General features: G+C 46.5%; 1 protein-coding gene across 2 annotated transcripts; it reads right to left on the reverse strand.

Annotated features, from left to right (window-relative positions):
* On the reverse strand, positions 1-22,867 carry Rbp2 (retinol binding protein 2). 2 transcript variants are annotated; one of them, XM_021636608.2, is made up of 5 exons: positions 22,778-22,867; positions 17,653-17,827; positions 10,311-10,489; positions 1,669-1,770; positions 1-223 (listed from the first exon to the last, which is right to left on the reverse strand). In XM_021636608.2, exons 2-5 carry the CDS (start codon positions 17,723-17,725, stop codon positions 173-175), a joined length of 405 nt encoding a protein of 134 aa, XP_021492283.1. In that variant the 5' UTR covers positions 17,726-17,827; positions 22,778-22,867; the 3' UTR covers positions 1-172. The 2 variants fall into 2 exon arrangements, with proteins under 2 accessions (XP_021492283.1, XP_021492282.1); XM_021636607.2 differs by having other exon boundaries at positions 22,719-22,837.
* Between the last annotated feature and the right edge of the window lie 2,147 nt (positions 22,868-25,014).

Raw genomic sequence — 25,014 nt, forward strand, 5'->3', positions numbered from 1 at the left:
TGAGTGGACATTTTGTTTCTTATTTAATAACAGTTTCCGAGGTGGGAGGAGGTGGGGGGCTCCTTTTACACACTCCGGTTTTAAACCCAGGCAGGTGACTGGGTGACCCCATGCTGCTTTCCAGAGCTGACAGAGAACTCTGCGCGTGTGTGTCCGGTGTCCCCTGTGGCCATCACTTCTTTTTGAACACTTGTCGGCACACCTGGTCACCGCAGGTCAGCTCCTGCAAGTCAGAAAGCGGGTGAGTGGCCGGCTGGTCCCGTCTTCCTTTTGCCCAGTACCTGGCCCTCTTACTGTCTGGCAAGCGGGTGGGGCTAGAGTTAAGAGGACATTTAGTTGTTCTGGGCAAAGTGTCCCTCACAGACCCAATAGGCTGCCGTGCCCTGCGGGGGAGCAGGGATTTGATTTTGGCACTCAAACTGAGCTTGAACAACTCTAAAAATGAAAAAATGCAAAGGGGCGACCCTTTTGGGCAGGGTTTCTCCTACTCTCATGATGAAAGCAACACTGCCTAATTTATTAAGAGGTGTCGAAGCCAAGAGAAAGGGAAAGATAGCATGGAAGAGCAAGAGGCAGGTGGAGAGCAGTGGCCCTACCACAGGATGGGAGCTTTGGAAGGGCTCCCTCTGGTCTGCCTGCACAGCTGACAGGGCCCCACTTTTCAATGAGGTGGAGAGAACCTCAGGCCTTATCTGCATTTCACTGAACCCTGAAGGGGGGGAGTGAGTGAGCATGAGGAAGGCCACCATGTTTATTGCAGCTGACGATGAATCTGTTGTCTTAGTCACAGGTACTGTTGGGAACGGCCCTACAATTTTTTTAAAAATCTGTCATCTAAGCCACAGGAGGTAGGGGAAAGCTACCAGTAAAAGACACCGGGAATGCTTCTCATGTATCATCAGCTGACGTGCCCAGGAAGTAACAGTCTCAGGTGAAGTTAGCTTAGTTCTGAAGGGCATCTTGGTGGCATTCATGTTGACCTTAGAGCTGGTTACCTGCCTGACTCTGTAGAGGAATGCATGAATGAATGAGTGAACAAGGACAAATTTGTTGAATGAGCCATTCATTTAGCAAATGAGCAGCTGGATGTTTGAAAGAGTGAAACTTTTTTTTCACTGTTCCAATGCGGGGCCCATAAATTGCTGTGAGGATTGAAGGATGAAAAATAAAGCTGTCGAGGCAGTGACAGTTTGTTGAAGGGTGTCTGCCATTGTCCCTACTGTTCTGTTCTAGGAACAAGTCGGCCTCACAAAAGTTGGGATCAGGTCCATCTTGCCTTAGGGTGAGAGGCCACGCCCCTCATGCTGTTAGCTTCCTCCTGACCACTCCCACCCCCCACCCCGGAAGTGACAGGATGCCTGGCCTTGTCCTCCTCCAGGCGGCTTAATTCCACAGCCCTCCTTTCTCCCCAGCTGCTCCTTAGTAGGTTCTCTGCATTTCTCCTTGGCTCTCGGTTTCCTAACTCAGCATTTTAAACTTTCTTCTTAATTGCAGCCGTTCACAGAAACAGCCATATAGATTTCTTTCTAGAGTCCCCCGAGCCAGACGGGAATGGCTTTCTGACTATATGACCAAATGCATTTGGCTGGGGCTCAGGGCCATTCTTCTTGTCAAAGCGCCCGGCCAGGTGAGTGCTGTAGAAAATGTTGTACAAACCGCAGGGCTTACCAGGTACAGCTTGTCTCCCTCGACCCACTGCTTCCAGCCACGGTTCTCCTTCTCCCCCTTCTGCACACACACGAGGGTGTTGCCGTCCCAGGTCACCAGCGTCTGCAATGACAATTCATCAGGCAAATCACAGCAAGGGCCTTGGAAGACTGAACAAGCTTAAATCTGCAGCTGCAGTTCCTGCCAGGGTCCTGAATGCCCACAGGACAGAGTCCTGCCCTCGTGATCCCAGGGAAATTCTAGTCTCTATCTTGCATGTACCCTCCATTCCAGCTAAGCTGGTTTCCCCAGGCTGCCTGTATTCTCTTCTAAGGAGTTCTACTCAACCATTTTATTATATGGTAAAAATAGCATTTCGGGTTAGTGAAGGGAAGATGATGAATTCAACTATTAACAATGTGGAATTTCTGGAAGGAAAAAATACCTCAAAGTCAACAGACAAATAACCAACAGGGAAAAAGAGGTGTAGCGCATCAGTAAAGACTTGATGTCCTTATATATATAAAAAAACCTCTGTAAATCAATAAAAAGATCATTAACCTAACAGTCCATGCCAACCAGGCATACGAACCAAGGGCTTACAGGGAAAACTTGTAGTAGATAGCTTTTAAACGTAAGAAGAGATCTTCTGCTTCGCAAGTAACAGGAGAACCGCTGATAAGACTGCTTCTCAGATCCAATTAATCATGCGCTCAGAGATCAAAGATTCAGTAACGGAGGTGAGGGCTGTGTGCCTACCCTCTCTCAGGGATGGCGGGAAGAGAAATCTTCTATGAGGACTATTTTACATTAGCTTTCCAAGTATGGAACTGCTCACGATTTTGCTTACGCTTTTGCTTTTATTTCCTTATTTACTTGTTTTTAAAAAGAATTTTAATTCATTATTTTTAATTTTCCTATTTCATATGCTTTTAGATTTTTTTTTTTTTTTTTTCTTAAAGACAGGGGTCTCACATGGCCCTGGCCAGCTGTGAACTCACTGTGTGCTGAGGATGTCCTTGAACTCCTGACCTTCCTGCCTCCACCTCCCCCGTGCTAGGATTGTCATCTCTTGTGATATTGCGTGTATTCTTTGACCTAAAATTTCTACCCAGGACTTTCCTGCAGGGGTTTCTCTTTGAGCCTTGCCCGCTGTAGGTGGAAATAAGTACAGGGAGGCTCCCTACTTATGAGGGAGCTGCTCTTGGGGCTCCAGGTTCTGTCACCTACAACCTGCTTGTCTGCAGGTTTTCTCTGGGTAGTGATGCCAGCGGCATAGTAGCGTAGGTTTGGCAGTGGAACTCAGAAAGGGCATCCTCCGTTCCAGCCAGGCTGAGCTGGCCAGTGGTTGGAGACCATGTCCTCAGTATCCAGGAGGCTGCAAGGCCCTGTCCGTGCCCTTGCTTACAAGTTATGTGTTCCCTAGACAGCCGTTTCCCTCTTAAGAGCTGCCTTGGTGCCCAGATCAGGCCTGCTCACTACTGCACGTGCTGAGATGTCTATGCCATCGCCACTGTGTCTGTGTCTTACTTCCTAGGGGGCGAACTTGACACGGCTGAGTTTTCTTTTTTTCCATGTGTGCACAAACCGCCTGGTGCCTTTCTGAAGACAATTAGGCCTAGGTCCTGATACTTTCTTCTATATCTTGGACACCCTACTGAGGACAAACTGGCTTGTAGGTTTTTTTTTTTTCTCCCTCTCGTTTCCTTGTGCCTTATACAAACCTGTTTTCTACAGACTGTTAAACCCACCTATTTCTAAAATAATATTTGACCTTGGCCATGATATATGCTTTAATGCATGGTGCTATTCCTCTCTGTTTTATTCCTCAATGCATCACAGGATTGTTCCTTACAGCAAACGACTGGAAGCTTCATAAATTCTGTCAGTGGGTGGCTGGTTAAATATGATGGGGTTCTTCTGTGTTGCGCAGCCATTGAAAGACGACAGCCAGAGCTGGCTGTTTGAATGTTTAGAAATCCCAGATGCTGAGCAGTGTGGGTAAGACAAGGGACCCAGGTGAGGGGTGTGTGTATTCCTAGGCTTAGTTCCTGTCCTCTGCAAGGAAGTAAAAACGACATCCTGAGTAGTGATTATCCCTTTGAAGGAAAGGAGCTAGGGAGCCAAGGTGGGAAGAAGGCTTCAGTGTTCAATGTTTTAAGAAACTGGAACCAGCCACGTGGTCACAGTCCCCTAAACTAATTTAAAAATAAAGTATTCTGAGCTTTCTAAAAGAAAAATGTCTCCTCCTTCAAGGCCATCTGAAGCCTCATAGGAAGGACTTAGAGAAGCTCAAGCCATAGGTATCCTGGCTCCTCTGGGAGGAAGAAATGCCTGGAAAATGCATCTGCTATTTCTCCTTATTGCCTTGAACTCCATTGCTTCCCTAGTAGATGGGTAAGGACTCTTGTCTTCTCCTTAGGTAAGGAATGCATCTTCTCTTCTCCTTCTTTCCATAGCTCCTTTCACCAGAAGCCCCAGGGCATGCTGCTTGCATTGATGCCTGTTTCCCTTCACAGTCAGGGAGCTCAGAAAAGGAGAGGCCATGTGGCTGTTTGTGGCTACCAGCACTGACCATGAGTCTGTGGTGGACAGTTTCCCTGAAGCAGAGCCTCGAGGGAAGCCCACCTACCTCTGGCCTTAGAGGTAGCACACAAGCCCTGCAAAGGGTACATGCAGTAGACACTACCCATTTATTTGTCTGTCTTCTGTCTGAAGCCTGAGATCCCTGAGGACAGGAAAGGGGCCTCTGACTCATCATGTCGGCTACCTCACTGACAGAGGCTTGGCAGGCTGTAGGAACTTAGCAAAATTTGCAGAATGAAGAAAGGAGGAAAACGTTAGTGCAAGGAGGCCTGTCCTAATATTTCATTTTAATAACTCACATTGGGCAGCAAGATCCAAAGTTATTATGACCCAAAAGTAAATTGGTTACCAATGAATCATAGTAATGCTTACAAGACTGTAGATTCACTTCTACATGAGGCAATGAGAAGCAGAAAGAAGAGAATGGTTAAAGGAGCCAATTCTACAGCTCAGACTTCTTATTAACTTAAATTACCTTACTCCTCTTCCTCTTCCTCCTCCTTCTGTCTCATTATAGAGTGCAGTGTGGCCTGGGAGCTGCTGTTCCCTTGTCTCAGCTTTTCAGAGTTGTGGTTATAGTGTTTGCTATCATGCCCAGTTTTTAGCTGCTGACCTTATCCCTGTGTCTAAGGAGGTTTTAAAAACAGACTTAAACTGTTTTGAAAGATCCTGCAGCTGCGGAAGCCATAACTTCTGAGTGAGAAAATGGACAGGGAGAGAGCTCTGAAAAGGGCAGGTTTGGAGAGAAAGGAGGCAGCGGGTGAGCCTACTGTGACTCTTTCCTCTCACACTTCCAAAGTCAGCATCTCTCAAAAAGGCTCTTCATGTCAAATTAGGCACAGGTGCCAGCCCAATGTTCAGTCTGTGAGAGTCAATAGCTGAACCGCAGGCCTATAAAACCATCCTATTCCTTAAAAAAAAAATGAGATTATAATTTTAACATTTCCCCCTTCTCTTTTCTCCTTCCAAAAGTTCTCATGTAGCTCACTTCAAATTCATGGCCTCCTTTTCTTTAATTGCTGTTACGTGTCTGTGTATGTGTGTGTGTGTGTGTGTGTGTGTGTGTGTGTTCTTAAATAAATGAGAGAGAGGGAGAATACCTGAGAACATGATAAAAACCACAAGGGGCAAACATTAATAACATGCAACTTTTTAAAAAAAATTATCATGTGTATGTGTTTACATGGATGTATGTGTAACAAATACGTTCAGGTGCCTGTGGAGGCAGAAGGCATCAGATTCTTTGAAAGTGAAGTTACGGATGGTTGTAGGCTACCTGATATAGGTGCTAGGAACCAAGCCTGAGTCCTCTGCAAGAGGAGTTAAGGTTCTTAACCGCTGAGCTGTCTCTCCTGTACTAACAACAGACAATACTTCATAAAGAGTGAAAAGGTTTTGTTGTTGTTGTTATTGTTGTTCTCTTGCAGGTTTTCTATGACTCTGAATCACTTCCCCCCTCCCCCCCTAGAAAGGAAAGTAACAGCTATAAGTTCTAGGCACGGAAGGGATCTACTGACATATGGAGATGCTCCTTCTTGCAACTTTCTTAAGACACTTTTTCTCCAACCACCTTTGGGCTGTCCTCCAAAGGAGAAACTCCCCAAGTCACATGCTGCTTTTTGCCCTGCCCCTTCCTGCTTTCCCTACCCCTCACTAGCCAATCCAATTTCAATTATTATTTTTTTAATGGATATGTAATTTGCAAACCATAAGATTCTTTCTGTTAAAAGTCTATAGAATTCTATAGAGTTTGAGAGGTGGCACTTTTGTTTCATTGTGTATTCACAAGATTGTGTGATCATCCTCACGAATGTATCCAGAAAATTTCATCACCTTCTATCTACTAGCATTCAGTACTGTCTTTCTTGTCTTCTACCCCTTGTCCTTATGCGTTTGCCTGTCAGGGGTCGTCATAAAATACATGATCTTTTGTGTGTAGCTTCCAGTGCTCAGCATGTTTTCCCAGTTTATTCACACTGTCCTAAGAAATTAGCATTTCATTCTTTCTGATGGCTGGGTAAAACTCTGCATTTCATTATGGGGATTATCAATTACTTCTTGTTTATTGGCGTATGTACATGCATGTCAGTATATTTGCATGTGCGTGCAAGTAGGTGCGTCTGTGTGCATGTGTTTGCATGTGGAGGCTAAGATAAAGGCTGAATGCTTTTCTCAGTTGCTCTCTACTTTACCTTTAGAGAAAGGGTCTCTCACTAAACCTGGAGCTCACTGATTTGGCTGGGCTGTCTGGCCAGCAAGCTCCAGGGATCCTTTGGTCTCTACCTCCCCAGCTGTGGGATTACAGATGTATGCTGCTGTGCCTGGCTTTGTATGTGGGGTTTGGGGAAGCAAACTCAAGTACTCACACTTGTGCAGCAAGAGATTTTTCTGGCTGTGTATTGCTTAAGCCCTCCAATCACGTCTCTATATTTTACACTTAGATATATGTTTATTTTTTAAGCTCTGAAGATTGAGCCTAGGACATTGCACATGCTAAGCAAGTGTTATACCAGCTAACAATCCCTCCATCCCCACTTTTGTATTTTTGACAAGGGGCTAAAAACAAGTCAGAGTAAGACATGAGGAATAAATATGATGATCAGAAGGGGCAGGGGGTGTCCCTGAGTCCCTCAGAGTCAGATTCATCTTTGATATGTTTTTATACTCCTTCTCGGGGCTGGTTCAGAACCGGGTCCTTCAAGGTTCCTGCTACCATCACCACATCTTTCTCTAATGGATGTCAACTTTTCTTGAAGGTTCTGAGTATGGTCAGAGTTGACAAGTGAAGCCCTAGGGAAATGAGAGTGTGACAAATGAGATTTGCTGCACACAAAACACGTGCACCCGCAAATCCGTGCATACACAGGTACACACACAGCTTGAGAGTGGAGAGAGACTCATGCACTCCTTGGCATCCTTTTAGAGCTAAGGGTCCTATTCCAGTTGCAGGCTGTAGGCAATCCTGAGGGCACCCATTCTGAGCTGTAATTCTCATGGTAATAGACCTTTGTCCAGTCTCTAATCAAATAGATCTCAGCCCACCAGTTGTGTGTGTATGTGTTTAAGAAAGTGTGTGTGTGTGTGTGTGTGTGTGTGTGTGTGTATGAGAGAGAGAGAGAGAGAGAGAGAGAGGGAGAGAGAGTGCTATCCTGCCTTTCTGCTGCAGGCAAAGAAGAGACAAGGCATGGAAAAAAAATAATTGTTTCTCCCTGCAATGATGCTAAGTGATCATCTTGAAGAGAGGAACGAGAATGGGAAGAGGTGAGGCCAGAAGGCAGGGGCATTTGGTGTTGGCAAGTGACTTATTTCAAGAAGAGGGAATTCCCTGTCATCTCCGGTGATAAAGAACAAGAGAGAGGCATAGCTCTCAAGAACCCACACTGCAAGGAGCAGGAAAATGAATCATTGATTGAGGTTAGGCTAGAACAATGGAGAAATGCAAAATTTCAGAGGCATATTTCCCATTGGTTTTGGTATCTAATGAACTGGGTTTTTTTGGCCATAGTTCAGAAACTGCTGGTGGATCCATCACTCCACAGCCCCAATGCAAAGGGTCCTAAAGTGGACCTTCTGGGGCTTTCTTTTTAGAAAGGCTCTGGTGGAAGACCTCCAAAATGCTTTTTACCCTGTCATTTATTATTATTATTATTATTATTATTATTATTATTATTATTATTTTAGCAAGAAGCATTTGTATCTAATTTTCCCTGATGGATGAGATTATGAATGCCAGGATACCTTGATGGAAAGATGTACCCTTTTCTCCATAGAATAACAGTGTTTCTTCCTGAGGCAGGTAGGACGGACCACAACTCCTTGGAACACTGGGGAACTGTTATACACTATTAAAATAGGCTTAAATCATGACTAGTTCATGACTGGTTCTTATGGTAAGCACTCCTTCTGGTGTGTGTGTGTGTGTGTGTGTGTGTGTGTGTGTGTGTGAAGAGTGTGTGAAGAAGTAAAGATGTTGAGGCATGGGTTAATTTGATTCCCTAATTAGCAATTGTTAGGATTCTCCCTTGCTGCCCTCACTCCTTAGGACAAAAGGTCTATCAGCCCAGGGGCCAGCTTGGACTATCCTTATGATTACCCCAGCCATCTTGAACACTCCACGAATGCCTTTGGAAGGATCCTTGATGATCACAGCTGACCTCTCTGGTTTCTGAAGGCCTTGCTTAAGCCAAGGTTGTTAGAAACAGAACCAGACTGTGCTACCCCAGGCCTCAGTGAACTCTCACTGAACCTGTAACTTTTGAACCTCCCCTGGTAGCCTAGCAGAGAGTCTGTTGTGACGGGAGCTAAAGAGTCAAGACTGTGACTGGTCCTGGCACCCCTTTCTCTGGTTCTCTAAGCAGGCTCATCAGAGAGCTGAAATTTAAGAAAGAGGAAAAGCTGGACAGAGCCACAGAAGAGAAACTGTTGCCCTGGTCACCAGATTTCCAGAAGGCTATCAAGTCTTTAGAGCTAACAATCTCAGACTCTTGGGCTAAAAGCTCTAACAGTGAATGTTCAGTGTTAAGGGGTAAGAAATTTGGACATCTACTCTACTGGGGAGCCCTAACACCTGTTGGCTAAGGGTCCCCATTCCTGAGACCAGCACAGGATCAATGACATCAGAGGGTACCACCTTCTGCTGGTCCTCCCTGCCTACTGCTGCCTCTTGCTGTAGCCAAACACTGAGGGAAATAAAGGCGGCCAGAGAACAGCATTTGAAGAGCTTCTCCTTTGCTCTCCATGGTCTTCTCTGGTTAGGAGCCTGGTAATCAATTGGCCCAAAGAGTACAGTGAAGGCCCAGCCTTGTATAAACTACATGGGAATGGATAGTATAGTCCATGGCCAATGTTGGTATGTGGCACAGCAGCAGCCCTTCCAGTTTTTTTTTTCTTTCTTTCTTTTTTTTTTTAATAGGTCGGGGGAGGAGAGTCTTTGACTAGGACGGAGAGTGAGGAGCAGTGACGCCACACTGTGATGCAGGGAAGCTACATCCTTTACCCTACTTCCCTTACCCCACATTTCCTTGCCGCTTACCAGCCTCTGCTTCCTTGAGGAGCAGCTGCTCTGGGTAAAGGTCTATCTTTTGTTAGAGTCAAGGTCTCAGGCTTGGAGGCAGCCCTTCACCTGGTGGTGAGGGTTGTTTCCTAGGAGCTTTCAGGGTTGGTCAGTGCAAGCACGGCAGCCCCTTTCATCAATGACACACATGTCTCAAGAGCCTCAGTGTAGTTCTGGGTGGAACTGAAGCCTACGTGTTCCGTGGAACTTACATGGCTACCAAGTGGCTGGTGGGTGGGTGAGGCACACAGGGTGGGCAGGCTGGGAAAGACATGACTAGCATCCCGGGCAGGATGGAGCAGACAAGGGAAAGTGCATCATACCGAGCAAGGCATTCAGTTTAAAACTCAGTGGTCATTCATCTCTAGACTCTTCCACTTCCTGCTTTTGGACTGCAGTTGACCATGGGTTATGGAAACTGAAGTGAGACCGTGGCTAAGGGAGGATTACCACAATTCCAATACTGAGACGTATAGCCTTTGACTCATGCAAGCTTTCCTGGGAGTCACGACTCTGCTAGGGCAGAGGCCCCAACAAGTCACTGAGGCTGGGTAACTGACTGGGCCTAGGGAGTTTGTCATTATTTCAATTGCATCATGATTTTCTAATGTAAAAACATGTAACAGAGACTCCTTTAAAAAAAAAAAAAAAACAGCTCAAAACCAAACCAAACCAAACAAGTACCAGGAGGCCTAATCCTTTCTTAGGCAGGGCTGGGTGAGCATGTCTGCTTTTTCACACCTAGGTAAACTGCCTGGAACTCTGTCGTTACAAATTCCGAGGACACCCCACCTTGTCCTCTTTTGGCTGCCTGCTCAGTCATGTGGTCTTAATTTCTCACATGATCCTTAGCTTTCCTCCCCCCTCCCCCGCCTCTCCTTCCTCAGCCTTCACTAATTACTCACTGTCAACCTCAGTAAGTCTATTCTGGTCCTGCTTACCTGAGCCTTCCTGGGGTTGTTTCGCTGTGAAGCCAGAAAGCTACACAAACAGCCCCAGCCGAAACTCGCCCACCCAGGAGTACCTTGACATGCCGGTTGTCCAGGCCCTTTGTGTGTTCCTCAAACTCCACCCCAACGGTGAAATCCAGGTCATAGTTGCGGAAGGTGCTGTTGGTTTTCGTCTTGAAGTTATCACCGTCCTGAGCGATGATCTTCGTCTGAGTCAGACACGCTGCGATCTTGCGGGTGGCAAAATCAATATCTGTTGGCAGAGGGAGTAGTGGAGGTTATGATGCGTGCAGCCAGACTCATTCATTTCTTTAACAAGGCAGAGAGCTCAGGAGCAGAAACGCAGATGGAGGACACGCCACGTTCCTTTACGGAAGTGAGAAGCAGGAGCTGGTTGTCTTACGCGCGACTTTATCACGGCTTTGATTTATTCTGTCCTCCCTGTTTTTACTCCGTGTGTCGCCCACCAGAAACAGCCTTAGGTCTGTGCTCAGAGAAGATGCTCAGACAATATGGATCTGTTAATGGAGGAGCATGGTCCGGGACCATGGTAAGGGCCAGGATGCTGGACCACCACTAGCAGTAGCAGTGGAACAAGGGAACCTATTAAATGTGAATCTCCTCCCACTCACTTTGTGCACATCATAATTTAGAACCACTGGCACAAAAGTGTGAGGGCACGAGGCAGGTCGCTCCCAATTTCCCAGCTATGTGACCTTACAGAAGCCTCTTTCCCTTTTAGAGCGTCGGTTTTCTCATGAAGAATATGAGGCCGGAAGGCTCGTTTTCTATGGCTATTGTGTTGAGGAGCCAGTCAGCTTGATGGGAAAGGCTGTACACAGTATCCAGGCGTTTGCATGTATTCACCGCATACAGGCCTCCGTTCTTATCCTTGCCTGTTCGGGTCATGTGGAAACCAGATCAGCTTAGCCCAGAGCAGAAATTTCAGATCATATTTATGCATCCCTGCAGCTACAGGAGCCACACCTCACTCTGTAGCTATCATGGGGCCCTTTATCCAGTTCAGTGGGACGTTTCCAGGCTGGATCAGCATCCTCCCTCTACTCTGCCTGGTCCGGTGGCTTTTGCTCAAGCCCTCCCTGTTGTGCTGACCACAGCTCCTGCAGCCATCGTTAGGAGGTAGGAAAAGGAAGCTGTTAACCAAATGAAACAAGGGGGAGTGCTCCAGGCAAAATACCACAGAAGAACGGGAAATGGTGCAGAAATTTAGAACAAATCGGTCTTTAGCAAGCAAATCTATATTCGCTCTGTGAAGTAGAAATCGCAGCCCAAAGAACGTAAGTGGTTCAGCGTCACCCAGCTTCACAGTGTCCCTATAAATGCAGCCTGTTTGTCATTCATAGCTAAGGCTCCCCAGGAAAAATGACTGCTTGTCCCGGGCTGCCTAGAAACATGGATGGCAGCAAAAAAATTATTGCTTCTCCTGGGCTGCCTAGAAACGTGGATGGCAGCTATGGCCAGTTGCAGAGAGAACTGGTGTGTCCTGGAAACAGCATCTGAAGTCAATCTTCCTGACTAGGGCCGGGAAAGTGTTATTAGGGGCTCTATGCAAATGGAAGCAAGCACAACTTCGCCTCCAGATTGAAAAATGGCTTGGCCTCTTGGCCACCCTTTAGCGTTTGCACAAGCCAGTTAATCATGTCACTTCTGTTCCACCCCGGGGAAGGAAGCCAAATGCTCCGATGGTGGAGTTGTTAGATATTTCTAATCAGAAGGGCTTAACTGTAGCTGTAGAACTGTAGAACACACATTCATGCAAACACACACACACACACGCACGCACTTCCTCTTTGAACTTTGCAGAGGAAACTATTTTCCAGATATGATATTTTAACACTAGGGTTATTAAGTTTGTTTTATCTGCTTTTCTCTATTAAAGGTACCTCTGAGCCTGATTTATAGCCAGGTGAAGTGAATTTCTATCTCAGAAGGAAAGGTCCAAAGATAAGCTATTTCTGAATAATATACATGGCTTATGGCGGCTGCTGCTGCTGCAGAAAAACAAATCAACAACATGGAAGTGACTTTATTAAGCGTACTTTTCATAACTGCATTTTGAACAATGCAAGCCATAAAGCTGAAATATGAGTATGCTACTCAACATTAAAATGCTTTGTAATGTGCTTGCGAGGAAAGCTAAAGTTGCAAGCTAAAAGGGCAGGTGCTCTTTGTAAATTAAAGAGCGGAGATACGCAGGAATCCATCACAGGAAATCTGAGAACCACTCAAAGTGCAGCTTCAATGGGCTTTGAACCTAGACTCCTTAATTCTCAAATCATCGACACTTCCAGGCAATAGGGGGAAGCCGAGTGGAAGAGCAATTTTCTCCATTTTTCCATACCATTTCCTCCTCCAGAGAACACGTTTAGATGAGAGTTGGAGTAGCCCCTGCCTGTTTCTTCCTTCACTCCTTCCTAGCTACTGCAGGGAGGGTGGCGACCCTGGGCTTGTACTCTGCACTCTGCACCCTTAGTCTAATATTCTCTACTGGGATAAGGGTCAAGGACAGAAGGATCTAGCCAGCCAGCACATGAAAATGGGACCAGAAGAGGGGGAAGCACGTATATTGTCACTTGGCTTTTTCTGCCTCTCAGACAATTTTTCATTTGAAAGTCCAACCAGGTATCATGCGGCACAATTAAGACCTTGAAGAATTGAATAACTTTATTGGCTTGTCAATACCAAGCAGTAATCCAGGGTTTTCCATCAGACACTGATTGATTGTCAGTTAGGGACCCGGACTGACCCTCTTGCACTGTTTCTGAAGGTGCTGTCTTTCTTCGTTGGATATCCCCACCATCCCAACAAGCTCTGCTCAGAATGAAATCCCCATCTCACCACCGGCTGGAACCCTTGCCCTACCCAGAACAGTACTGTGTAAAGGGCTAACACGTTGTTAGAAGGGGCAGATTGGGTTCTTGCCTGGGCCCTCCCTGCCGTTTCCTAGTCACACGGGTCCCTACAAAGTTGAAGCCTGAGTTGTTAAGAGAAAATAATGAATATAAGGCTTTACCATGGCACCCATCATGGCATGAAAATAATGTGTGCCCACGATTACTGTTGGTGTTCAACCGAAAGGTTTTGGGTTTGCTACCCAGTACCTCAAAAATAAGACAGAACAGAGCAGAAAGAAAAAGGAAATGCAACGCCAGAAGCCAGGGCAGGATTTCACACTTTGCAGATGTTCAGGAAACATTTTCTGCAGAGAGGACTCAAGGGGGGCTGTCTGCCTCTCTCTCTGGGGCTCAGAGACAGCACCCCTTTCTTGGTGCTGAGCTTATTAGACACCCACCAGGCTGTTTCAAGTAAACGCTGTTTGTTTGTTTTTCAAAGTTTATGTGTATTGCTTTAAATAAAAGAGAGAGAAAGAGAGAGAGACAAAGGTGGCCCTCACCATCTGTCATGTATTAAGATTAAATTTTTCACCCACAAATAGGGACAATGTATAGAATAAATGATCATCAAAATCAGAGACTGCCCAACCAGTTCTAGAACACATACATTTTCCAATACCCATCACCATCTTCACCAATGAGGTTACAAGATGATTATCTGTTTTCAGGGCTGCCTCTTCCAATCTCTGTCCTAACCACAGTCACCATATCTAGTCTCTCCTCCATGCTCTGGCCACCCCCATATCCTCCCTTCTTGGCACTGTTTTTTTGCATCTTCCAGGGCCACTCAGCTACCTCTCCAATTCTGTGCCAGCAGAATCATTGAATGGCTGCCCAAATTGCCCTGGAGAGAGTCCTTAGTCCTTGAGGAATGAAGTTCACACATGGTACACGGCCCTAAACACTCTCATGTCTCTCAGATTCTCTTCTCTCCTTCCCCGTTAGCTCTGACTAGACAACTCTTCCTGATACCCCATGTCCATGACTCTGCTCATGGCCCTGCCTAGCTCCATCTCTGCTTGCGGCTTTCTTTCCCTTTCTCCGGCACCCCACCCTGAAGGACTCAGAAAGTCTTCACTGCTCCTTCACTCTGCTGGACTCCCTTCACTCTGCTCTCCTCTTAGTAACTTAGTAACTCTGTCCACTGAGGGGCCAGGGTTTGTGATGACTTGCTGTCCACCTATGACAAATTGCATTTTCCTAAATGGCTGTGTCTCACCCTTTCAGTCTTGCAGAGTGATCTGGACATTCTCCTTGGGGAGGAGTGGGGTCTCTGGTGCTTCCCTGTGAATGGAGAAAGGGACTCTAACACTTGGACCAACAGAACATACTGGAAAGGAGACCTTTCCAGTGGCTTTTGACAGTGGGTCACAAACGGTCACTATGCACCTCCACCTCCTTTCTTTGGGCACTGTCACATGCTGCAAGGATCACCACACCACATGAGGAGACCGTGTCAATGTCCTCATCCACAGCTAAGTGAGGTCTCAGCCACTAGCCAGCATCCACTACCTAGGTTGGAAATGTTTTCAAGGAGGCTCCAGCCCCAGCCATTATCCCCTTGCACTGGATGACAGTCCTTCAGCAAGAACGACCGGGGAAACCCATTCAACCCCAGACCACGAGACATAACAAAAGACGGCTGTAGTTATACGACTATACCTACTCCAAGCATGGTCAGTTTCTCATGAAGTAACAGCATCTGGACATGACATTCTCGATCAGAATCTTATAGTTCTGCCTGGCTCTCCTTTGGAAATGAAGACTTTTCTCCCACTCCTCATTTTCTGATCCAAAGAAGGACCTTAGGACATGGCAGGTTCCCTGGGTGATGGGACTTTCAGCCCTGCTTTCTTCAGGGTCAGAAACAGTCTAACAAAGCCTTGAAGTATGCAAGGCAGGAAAGGAGGCCCCATTGAGCATCCTGGACACTCACCCTTGAGCTCTTAGTGACTCTGATAACTCGAGGCAAACTCCTAAGTTGTGTCATTCTGCTGAGGCCAGCATCTGAGTCATGTGTGGAGAAGATCTTATCTGGTGAGCCACCAGGCTATTAACAAGCCAACATGCTGCTCAGAGCAGCAGGTCAACATTGTCTCCCTCCCTACTGCAAAAAGAACCAGGCCCCCAGAGAAAGCCAATTTCTTCACTGACAGACAGAGTTAAAGTCCAAGAAAGTGATGGTTCTTACTCAGAGAACAGTGCCCACACCTGATGACATTTACACATCTGGAGATTTACAAAGATCTCTGCAATGTTCAGCCCAAAAGCCAAGTGCACAAAAGGGCATAGGAAGCAAGCTCCATTGATTTCCCAGTCTTGCCTTTCCTCTGGGTGTGGCGGAAATCAAACAGATCTGTGGAGCTGCTTTTGGCAGGTTAGACTGATGGGACAGCCACTCATCCGCTTTTGGTTGAGTCTCTTGACATTAATCACTACCAGCCCTGCCCTGCCCTGCCCATGAGTAGCTGAAGGAGACCAGATGCCCTGTCTCAGTGGTGGGAAAGTGACTCTGGCTGAGGTATTTCATTACAGCGTCGAGGTGAGGCAAGTCCTGAGGCAGAGGGCTATCAGCAGCTGGGCAAAGCAGGCACAAGGACACCTGCTTTCTGTGTTCAGCTAGATCTGTCACCTGTGGTAGTCAACTCAGTCGAAAGTGCCAGCTGCCCCTCTATAGATCGAGGACCTGATACAAAGAGCTGAATCAGTCTGCTCAAGAGAGCGAGATCAGTCTAACAAGATGATGTTAGATGGCACCATTTTACTGGATTCCAAAGAGACAGAAAGCAGCTAACACGAAGGATTAGAAAATTCAGCCCAGAAATATGTAAACATCACAGTTACACTCTCATGCCTATTGAGGTGTGAGTTTGCATAAAAGAGTACCAGATAGAAAAAGCCAGATAAAAGGGGGATCTCTTTCAGGGAGATATGGGTACACCCCCACCATCCCTCTAGAGGGAAAAGAGTGGGGGACGCTGATGTTTGACTTCTACCTTCAGAATGAGCAGTTGGACTTTAGCAGTCTACCCAAGGGACCATATGCTAAATTGGAATAGTTTATCCCTAAAGTCAACTAGTAATTAAATTTGTGAAGTGTCATCGTTGTACATAGGAGCATGTGTGGTGTGTACCAGGGTGGGGAGGCATGCCGATCGCATGGAATGTAGGTAGAGGTCGGAAGACAACTTTTGAGAGTTGTTTTCTTTTTTTTTTCCCCTCCCATTGTGGGTTCCAGGGATTAAACTTAGGTCCTCAGGCTTGCGTGTCAAGTGTTATTACTCACTGGATCATCTTGCTGTCCTGTGTATCATTTAAGCAAACACAGCAAAAGGCATATTGTTTCCTGATAATAATCTATGTGCCTGGCTTGCCTAACGTGCTTATGAAACCACGGTTATTATCCCTACTAGGCAGATGGGAAAACTGAGGTCCTGAAAGGTGGAAACCCTGATTCCACATCACAGAGGAAGTCCTGTCTGTAACTTGGGCTGCACTCACTCTGGGCTTGCCTACTCTATCTGAATGATAATGTTCAAACTTATGGCTCTGAACTATGCTCTAATCGATTGCATATATGGGGTCAGAACCCCATTTCCATTGGCCACTTATGTAGCTAAACAGGGGTGTGACAGGAATATTTTATTTTTGCATAGGTCATTTTACAGTCCATTCCAAATAAATCAAGTGTCTTACCCTCGTGGGTGTGGGTACAGCCCCAATAAGAGAATTTTTGCCTGTCTTTCTTTAGAGATACTCCTCATATGCAAATTTTGGGGCCTCTAAGGCCACACACAGCCCTTTCTCTCATGCTTGTGTGCCTCCCTCACATACAGGGATGCAACTTCTTATATGGGGAATTTCACGGTAGAAAAGGGGATCAGGATGCTCCTGTAGGGAAGGAGCTTAGCATCCAAGCTCCTTGCCGGGCGCCCAGCTACTGCCATCATCTGGAGGTTCCAGTGCAGAACTGGGATAAACAGTGTGTAGTTTGAGCCCCATGACAGAAGCCCCCCTCAGCATCTGAGAGCCTGGATGTCTCTAAGTGGAGAAATTGGCTGGCTGGACCTTCAGTCTTTTTCTATGACAAGGTGGAGAAAAAATCATGCAGGAGTCATTGGTGATGGTGTCTGTCTGATTCAGTTGATTATCTATGAGGTGGTGAGGTGGTGATGGTAAGGCAGGAGAGTGATCGTGGTATCCTCTCAGGACAGATCATACCTCTGTCTGTGTGTATGTGTGTGTGCACTGTGTGTTAACTGTGTGTTAACATGTGTACATATGTTTTTGTATCTTCCCATTCAGTGTTCTAACCCCATCACATTTATTATTTTCAGGTAGGAAAACTGCCTCAGAGAGTTCGTTTGACTTAGCTGACTTCCCACTGCTAGACCTGAGGATTCTGCACACAGCCCTGGTGAGTCCCACACTAGCCCTACCTAGAGGACCGGTCTGTTGTCCCCCTAATGTCCCTTTCCTCCACAAACCCTTCCCCTCTTACCTAGGGCCTTCATGTAGCCGTCAAAGTTCTCGTTGCTCTCCATCTCCCACGTTCCATTCTGGTCCTTTGACATGATGGTGGCCTCTGGTTTGGTGTGGGCGTTTGGTGACGGTGAAGGAACAGGCTGCAGGGGGACTGTGGTAAAGCGAACTGCTTTTATAGCTCAGTGCATCTGCTGTAGGAAGATAATAAGAGTCGAAGGTCATATGCCCAACTCAAAGGAACCGTCTTTGCCTTTGCAGAGTTCAGCAGGACTCTGGGCAATCTGGGCACAAAGTCCTGCTGTTGCCAGGTATGCGCGTCCCGTTGACCTCCACGACACACTGCCTTGGAGCAGCTCATTTTTGGCTGGCTGGCCTCCCACAGAGACCCTGGCCCCACACGGAACATTCCATCCAGTTCCGGAGGAAAACAAACACTCAGTGTCCGCCCTGCACGTTCTGCAGAACACCAGCACCAGGCCCCGCCCACCATATAACCTGCACTTCCAAGCGGGCTAGCAGAGCTGACGTGGTGGATCTCACACCTGAGGAACTGTGCTCTGTGCCAGGCGGCACCTAAACTCGATTTTGCCTTAGTTTACAGAGGTTCTGTGGTTTATATTGAACAGCCCTCTTTCTACCGGTCAGCAAGGCTCATGGGGGTTAAATGACAAGCCCAGTGGTGACTTTTAAAGGGCAGAGCGAGGAGAATGAACTGTGGCAACAGAAATGGGACAGGAAGGACCATTGGAAATTCATCATTTGCTCTCTGCATTCAGATTTAACCACTTTAAAACACCCCCCCAAAAAAACAAAAACAAAAACAAAAACAAAAAAAACCAAAACACAGTTCTTGCATGCAAGAATATAAGGAAAGCTGACCAGTTGGGGGAGGGACTGGGGACAAGAAGGGCTGTTAATTGTGATGAGCTGGAAGCCTGGGTGTTAATGGGCATCTGGAGAGGAGGTGTTGGTGCTGATGCAAGGCAAGATGGGGAAACCCACAGAAAAATCCTATCTCTTGAGGGACCAGTTGCTTCAGTGAAGATGTGCTCAAAATATGCAGAGACAACAAGAGAGTGTGTCCGTGGCCCGGACTCTTCGTAAATTGAAAGAAGTCCCTTGGCCTGGGTTTAGACTTTGAATTTATACTTCTAGGCTGAGGGGATTCAGTAAGCGTAAAACTACCTGAGAGAATACATTTCAAGCTAGGCCAGATGGAGTTCTCTGGGGTAAAAACACGTCAAAACCAGAAAACGCCGTGAAGCTAATTTCCAAGAGCAAACATCCCCAGAAGTAGGCAGATTTCCAGGGGTTTCAGGTGCCAATTAGAAAACAGATGTAAAAATCAATATGGAAATGTAAAAACTCAGCCCAAGACTTCAAAAAACATAACATGATACTTTAAAAAACAAAATTACTGCCAGGTGTAGTGGCACACACCTTTAACCCCAGTACTCAGGAGGTAGAGGCAGGTGAGTATCTGTGAGTGTTAGGGCAACCTGGTCTACATAAGTGAATTCCAGCTTAGCCAGAGCTACACAGTGAGATTCTTTCTCAAAAAAATATTGTAGTTGTCCGAGAAAGCACCAGAATGATTTCCAGAGTAGTTATACATGTTGACATTCCCACCAGCAGTGGAGGAGGGTTCCCCTTTCTCCACAGCCTCTCCAGCATGTGTTGTCACTCGAGTTTTTCATCTTGGTCATTCTGATGGGTGATCTGGAGAGGACAGGAACTCCACAAGGAGAGCAACAGAACCAGAAAATTTGAACACAGGGGTCTTCCCAGAGACTCATACTCCAACCAAGTACCAGGCATGGAGATAACCTAGAACCCCTGCACAGATGTAGCCCATGGCAGTTTAGTGTCCAAGTGGGTTACATAGTAATGGGAAGAGGGACTGCCTCTGACATAATCTGATAGGCCTGCTCTTTGATCACATCCCCCTGAGGGGGGAAGCAGCCTTACCAGGCCACAGAAGATGACCATGCAGCCACTCCTGATGTGATCTGATAGACTAAGATCAGAAGGAAGGAGAGGAGGACCTCCCTTATCAGTGGACTTGGGGAGGGGCACACGTGAAGAAGGGGGTGGAAGGATGGGATCAGGAGGGGAGGAAGGAGGGGCTTATGGGGGACACAGTGAATAAAGTGTAATTAATAAAAAATTAAAAAAATATATTGTAATTTAGAAACGAAAAACATGATTGCTAGGGCCTGCATATACATACACTTAGGCACACACATCAGTATAAAATAAAAAATTAAATATATAGTTGTTAAAATTTAAAAAGGTAATAGATGGTCTAAATAGTCTATTAAAGACAGCTGAAGAGAGTATCTATAAAATGGAAGAGCTGTAACTTTACAGCTTTTTCAGAGGGTACATATGTTGCTGAATTTTTGTCAGCTTGACACAACTCTAGACAGAAACCTCAGCTGAGAAATCACCTCCCGCAGATAACCCTGTGGGCAAACCTGTGGGATATTCTCCTGTTAAATTATTATTGTGGGAAGGCCCAATCCTCTGTGGGTGGACCATGACTCAGTGGTCCTGAGCGGTATAAGAAAGCAGGCTGAGCAAGCCACGGAGGACAAGCCAGTAAACAGAATTTCTCCATGTTCTCTGCTTCAGTTCCTGCCTCTAGATTTCTTCCTTGAGTTTTGCCCTGACTTCCCTCATTGATGGCCTATGATAGAGGTGTGTAAGCCACATAAACCTACTCAAGCTGCTTTTGGTCAGACTATTTTATGACAGCAATATAAAACAAGACAGTACTAACACAGAAGATACTGCGGTGAAAACTGAGGGAAAACAATAAAATTCAAAAATCCTCTGAGCAGATCATCTATAAAGGAACAGTACAGCAGCTGGATTTGTTTCAGGCTTTTCAATAGCTCTGATAGAATCTAACAATGGAATGATACCTTCCCACAATGAGGGAAAATACTTTCAAACTAGAATTCTAAATCTGGATTACCTATCACTCAAAAATGAAGGTACAAACACACACACACACACACACACACACACACACACACACACACACACGTCAGTCAGCCCATAGGCCTTAGCATAATGCCCAAACCAAACCATGAAGTCAGGATGTTTATGTTGGGTGATGATGCCAGCAACAGCAAGGATTCAGTACTTCCCAGGTTAAGTTTCCTCCTGTCAGCCTGCAGACCTCAATGTCAGAATGCTAGAGCAGAAGGAAAAGCTACCTTTGAAATCATGCCCACTACTAATGGGCAATTACCAAACTTTATTCCATTTTAGGAAAATTACCAAAAGCTAGTCACATTTTTTGTTGAAGTGAATAACCCCATTACCTCCCTCTGGTCAGTGCTGGCTCCTTTCAGCTCAAGTTGGCCAGCTTAAATTGAGGTTTCCATAAAGGAGCCCTACCTACCTTGCTTATAGTATGTGGCTTGGAGTTATCTCCTCTACTTCGATGACCTAAGATTCCATTGTCTTGTATCAAGCTCAGCTGGGTTTGTCTAATCAGCTGTTCAGACTACTACCTTTATAATTTTGGCAACTAAGATGCTGTATGATACTGTGCCGTAACCCAAAACTGTCTACAAAACACTGCCTCTTTGTTAGCATCTATAGGTAACTTGTGGATGACTAGGATGGCACAAAAGGCTTCTCATCTTTGTCTCCACGTTGCAGCTTTCCCCCTTTGTCAGCTCAGCCTTGGGTCCAGAGCTCATTCAGCTGTCCTCCATTGGGACAGGTATGCAAAAGGTGAGCTGAGCAGTGAAGTGTCTGTGCTGAGGAGGCTGCAATGGGTTGACCAGATGTTTAAATGTTGTCTTGAAAATTGATGAGGCTCCTCTGGTTCTTAAACTCTGGCCAGCCACCAAGCCATCAGGAGGGCACGTCAGAACATGGGCTACTGAGATCCTCCTTAATGAGTCAATGCTGAGACCCAAGAATGTATATTATTACCAAGTCCCCAGGGACCGCTGCCATTGCCCCAGAACCACATGTGAAAATTATTGTATAACAAAAATTGAAGAAAGCATCACTTCTTGGCCTTGACCTTTAGACATTTACCTAGCTTGAGTTTCACATTTATTCAGTTAGTCTTTGTAAGAAAGACAGAAAGAGAGACAGACAGACACACACTCATAGAGACAGAGATAAAGACAAAGAGACATATAGAGAGTGAGTACATGTTTATGCATGTTTGCATGTGTGTGTGAAAGTGTTTGTGGAGGCCAGAAGGTAATCTCAGGCATCACCCTTCTTGCTTTTATTTTTTGAATTAGAATTTAATTTTATGTGCGCAAGCATTTTGTCTGAATGTATGTCCATGCATCTCTTGCCTTGCCTGTGGAGGCCAGAGAGGGTGTCAGACATTCTGGAACTGGAGTTACAAGTTTTGTTCTGAGCCACCACGTAGATGCTTAGAATCAAAGCCGGCTCCTCTACAAGAGCAGCCAGTGCTCTTAACCGCTAAGCCACCTTTCTGGCCCCATTCATCTCGATTTTTGAGACAGGGTCCATCACGAGCCTGGGGCTTGTTGATTAGGGCCAGGTGACCCACAGGCTCGCTCCCTCCCTAGCACAGATATTACAAATGTGTTACAATGCCTGGCTTTTAAGTGTGGGATCCAACTCAGTCTCATGCTTATAAAGCACAGTTTCTCTCCTGAGCCATCTGTCTCCCGAGTCCTGTCATTTTAAGAATTTAAATGAAGAAAAAGACCCCAAAACTCTTAGAAGGGTTCCTGGAATCTAATAATTGTCTGTCCAGGGTAACAGCAGTAAGGGCTGCAGATGAAGCTGTTGGCAAGGGCCTGATTCGTCATCACAATTCCCCCAACACCACAACTTCTGCACGTTCCTGTCTCTGATCTGTGTGTAGAGGTCAGAGGTGAGCTAGGAAGAAAAGTTAAGGGACAGATTATGAGAAAAGCAGTGGCCACTTAGGCATTCAGCCATCAAAAAGTTCAAGGAAAAGCATGGCCTTTAGAAGTGGCAACAGAGCCCCAATTTCCAAAGTTCTATCCTAGTCCACCCTCCCTTCAACCCTGATCAGACTGGTGAGCACCCCATTTTGTATCTACTTACCTTTGTGGGATCCCTCGGGTGGCTCTTAATTCTGGAAAAGATTGCCAGTGATAACTAACCTGCAAGCAACTTTCTGGAGATCCAAGGAGATAGTGAGTCAAGTGTGGCTTTTGTTGGAAGGTTGAACCTGAGAGTCAGCCGAGAGTGAGCTCAACAAAGGGCCCAGGCCTGCGTGAAGCCTTCGGCAGCACCTGACAGGTGGCATAGGGAGGCTCCCATTACCAGGGCAGCCTTGCCCAGACCTGCCCAGGTCCTCCCAGGTCCATCTTACTTCCTCCTTCCCTATTGTGTTGTGTTTTTTTCCTGTATTGAGACTCAAGCCCAGGGTCTCACCTGGGCATCCTAGGCAAACGGTACCTTTGAGCTCTTCCTAGCCATCTCCTTCCCTCAGAAGGAAGAAGCTTATGTGTCCCTCAGAACAAAGAAAGCTCTGTGCAGGATGCTTGTTCATTGTCTCCAAGAAGACACCATCCCCGAGTCTCCTCTGGGGCAATGCCATCCCGTTCCCACCACCTTATGACTCTGACCCAACTGCATGTGCTCTCTGTGGAGATCAGAAAGTGCACTGGATTTGTCTTCAGGCCACAGGAGGAAGGGGACCTAGGTTTTTTTTGAGCTACAGGCAGGGCTGGACCTTGTCTTAGATCTTTATGTATCTGATGCCTTATCCACTTGCATTCCGGAAGGCAGAGCGGGAAAGCAAGGAGGTCACAAATTCTCACTTCCCCAGACACCCAGGGATCAGTCAAATTGCTCTGGCTCTCAGTGGCTTCCTCCATTCCATTATCCTGCAGTCTGGAGAAGCCAGGAGCTGAAGGCTTCAGTTCAAACCGACACTTTCCATAGGGGTCCTCCTTACCTCTGCAGGGACAGTAGGCAATTTTACCTAATGGAGCCATCTATTCCCTGCCCCGCCCCTTTGGCCAGACCCAAGAAATGCCGGACAAGGTAGGGTCAGTTTATCTACTGTTTTGAGTCAGACTTAGGAGCCACTTGACTTTCCCCCTTGATTAGTGCCTGCAGTGTGGTAGCTGAGGACCATGCAAACTCAGGCAGAGTGAGCCCTGCTCGTCTTGGGTGGATCTCTCTGCAATGGTAAGCCTTAACTCTCAGCATCTCCTTGAGCTGGAAGGACAGAAGGACTTTGATTACAAGTGGTTCTGTGAACTATTAGCAATTCTTCTCTTCAAGACTTCAATAAAAGCGTTGGTGAACTGATCAATAAGATATCGGTCCATGCAGTCTTGCCCCATTTATCAAATGTGGTTCATGTCCTAAAATCAATGAAGATGCACCATTCAAAACCTTCTGTTATACAGTGTTATGTTCCGCTAAGTGGTTTGACCCATGATCAGAATGACAACCATGGCCTTTTGTGTGCTGAGGGCTTGACCAATCATATTTCAATAAAAGTGTGTGTGTGTGTGTGTGTGTGTGTGTGTGTGTGTGTCATTGAATTCTCACGAGGTTCAGAGAGCTTAGGTTAGGTTTTCCCAAAGGCCACACACAGCCAGTAAGATGATGGTGGATTTGAACCCAGAAACTGTTCCGCCTGGTTTATTGGGCCTGTTTTCCCAGATCCTAGGCCTCTGTGCTTCTAATATTATCTTCTCAAATGATTCTGATGGCCAGCAGAGTATGAGAACCAAGTAGGTAGCATATACACTAAAGCATGGCAGAGCTGGGAAGCAAAGGACTGACTGCTCATTCCCATAAGGCTGTGGTATAAATAAGAGCAGCCACTGGGGGGATGGGGGGGGGAAACGGCATCGTACATGTTTGGATCAAGGCTGGGCTCCTCCTTGTAATGGATGTTCTTCTTGTTAGCTGTGACTTGATAAACGCCTGACAAGAGCATTTAAGGGAAGAAAAGCTTATTTTGGCCCCTGGTTTGAGGGGTTCTAGTCTACCGTGGTGAGGAGTCCTGGGGGCAGGAGTGTGAGGAAGCTGCTGGTCCTGTGTCCCCATACCTGGAGGTTTGTCCCCTAGATAATTCTAGATCCCATCCGGTCGACAATCAGTGTCAGCCATCACACCAACCCCAGCGTGGACATCCTTTTCCAAATCCAATATCCTTCTGAGTCCACCGGAACCAGGACAGTCTGATTTTGCCGACGGGGACAGCAGACACGGGGCTTCCGAGGGTCCTTAGGCAGCAGGTGTTCAGAGGCTGGGTGGGAATGGGCAGACTTGTTCTCAGCCACAGGCCTCAGCGGGAAGAGGGTAGGGAAGATCCAGTGGGTCACGTTTGTGCCGTGGGGCCGAGACTTAGTTTTCCTCATTCCGCTTTTGCTCC

This window comes from Meriones unguiculatus, chromosome 6 (genome assembly GCF_030254825.1).
Source record: "Meriones unguiculatus strain TT.TT164.6M chromosome 6, Bangor_MerUng_6.1, whole genome shotgun sequence".
Taxonomy (NCBI): domain Eukaryota; kingdom Metazoa; phylum Chordata; class Mammalia; order Rodentia; family Muridae; genus Meriones; species Meriones unguiculatus.

Bases quoted from the DNA above. Each gene is read 5' to 3' on its own strand.
- Rbp2 (XM_021636608.2), bottom strand. From the start codon at position 17,725: ATGTCAAAGGACCAGAATGGAACGTGGGAGATGGAGAGCAACGAGAAC. The intron at 10,490-17,652 runs GTAAGAGGGGAA...CTCTGCCAACAG, and splicing joins CGGCTACATGAAGGCCCTAG to ATATTGATTTTGCCACCCGC. The intron at 224-1,668 runs GTAAGCCCTGCG...TCTGACTTGCAG, and splicing joins AGGGAGACAAGCTGTACCTG to GAGCTGACCTGCGGTGACCA.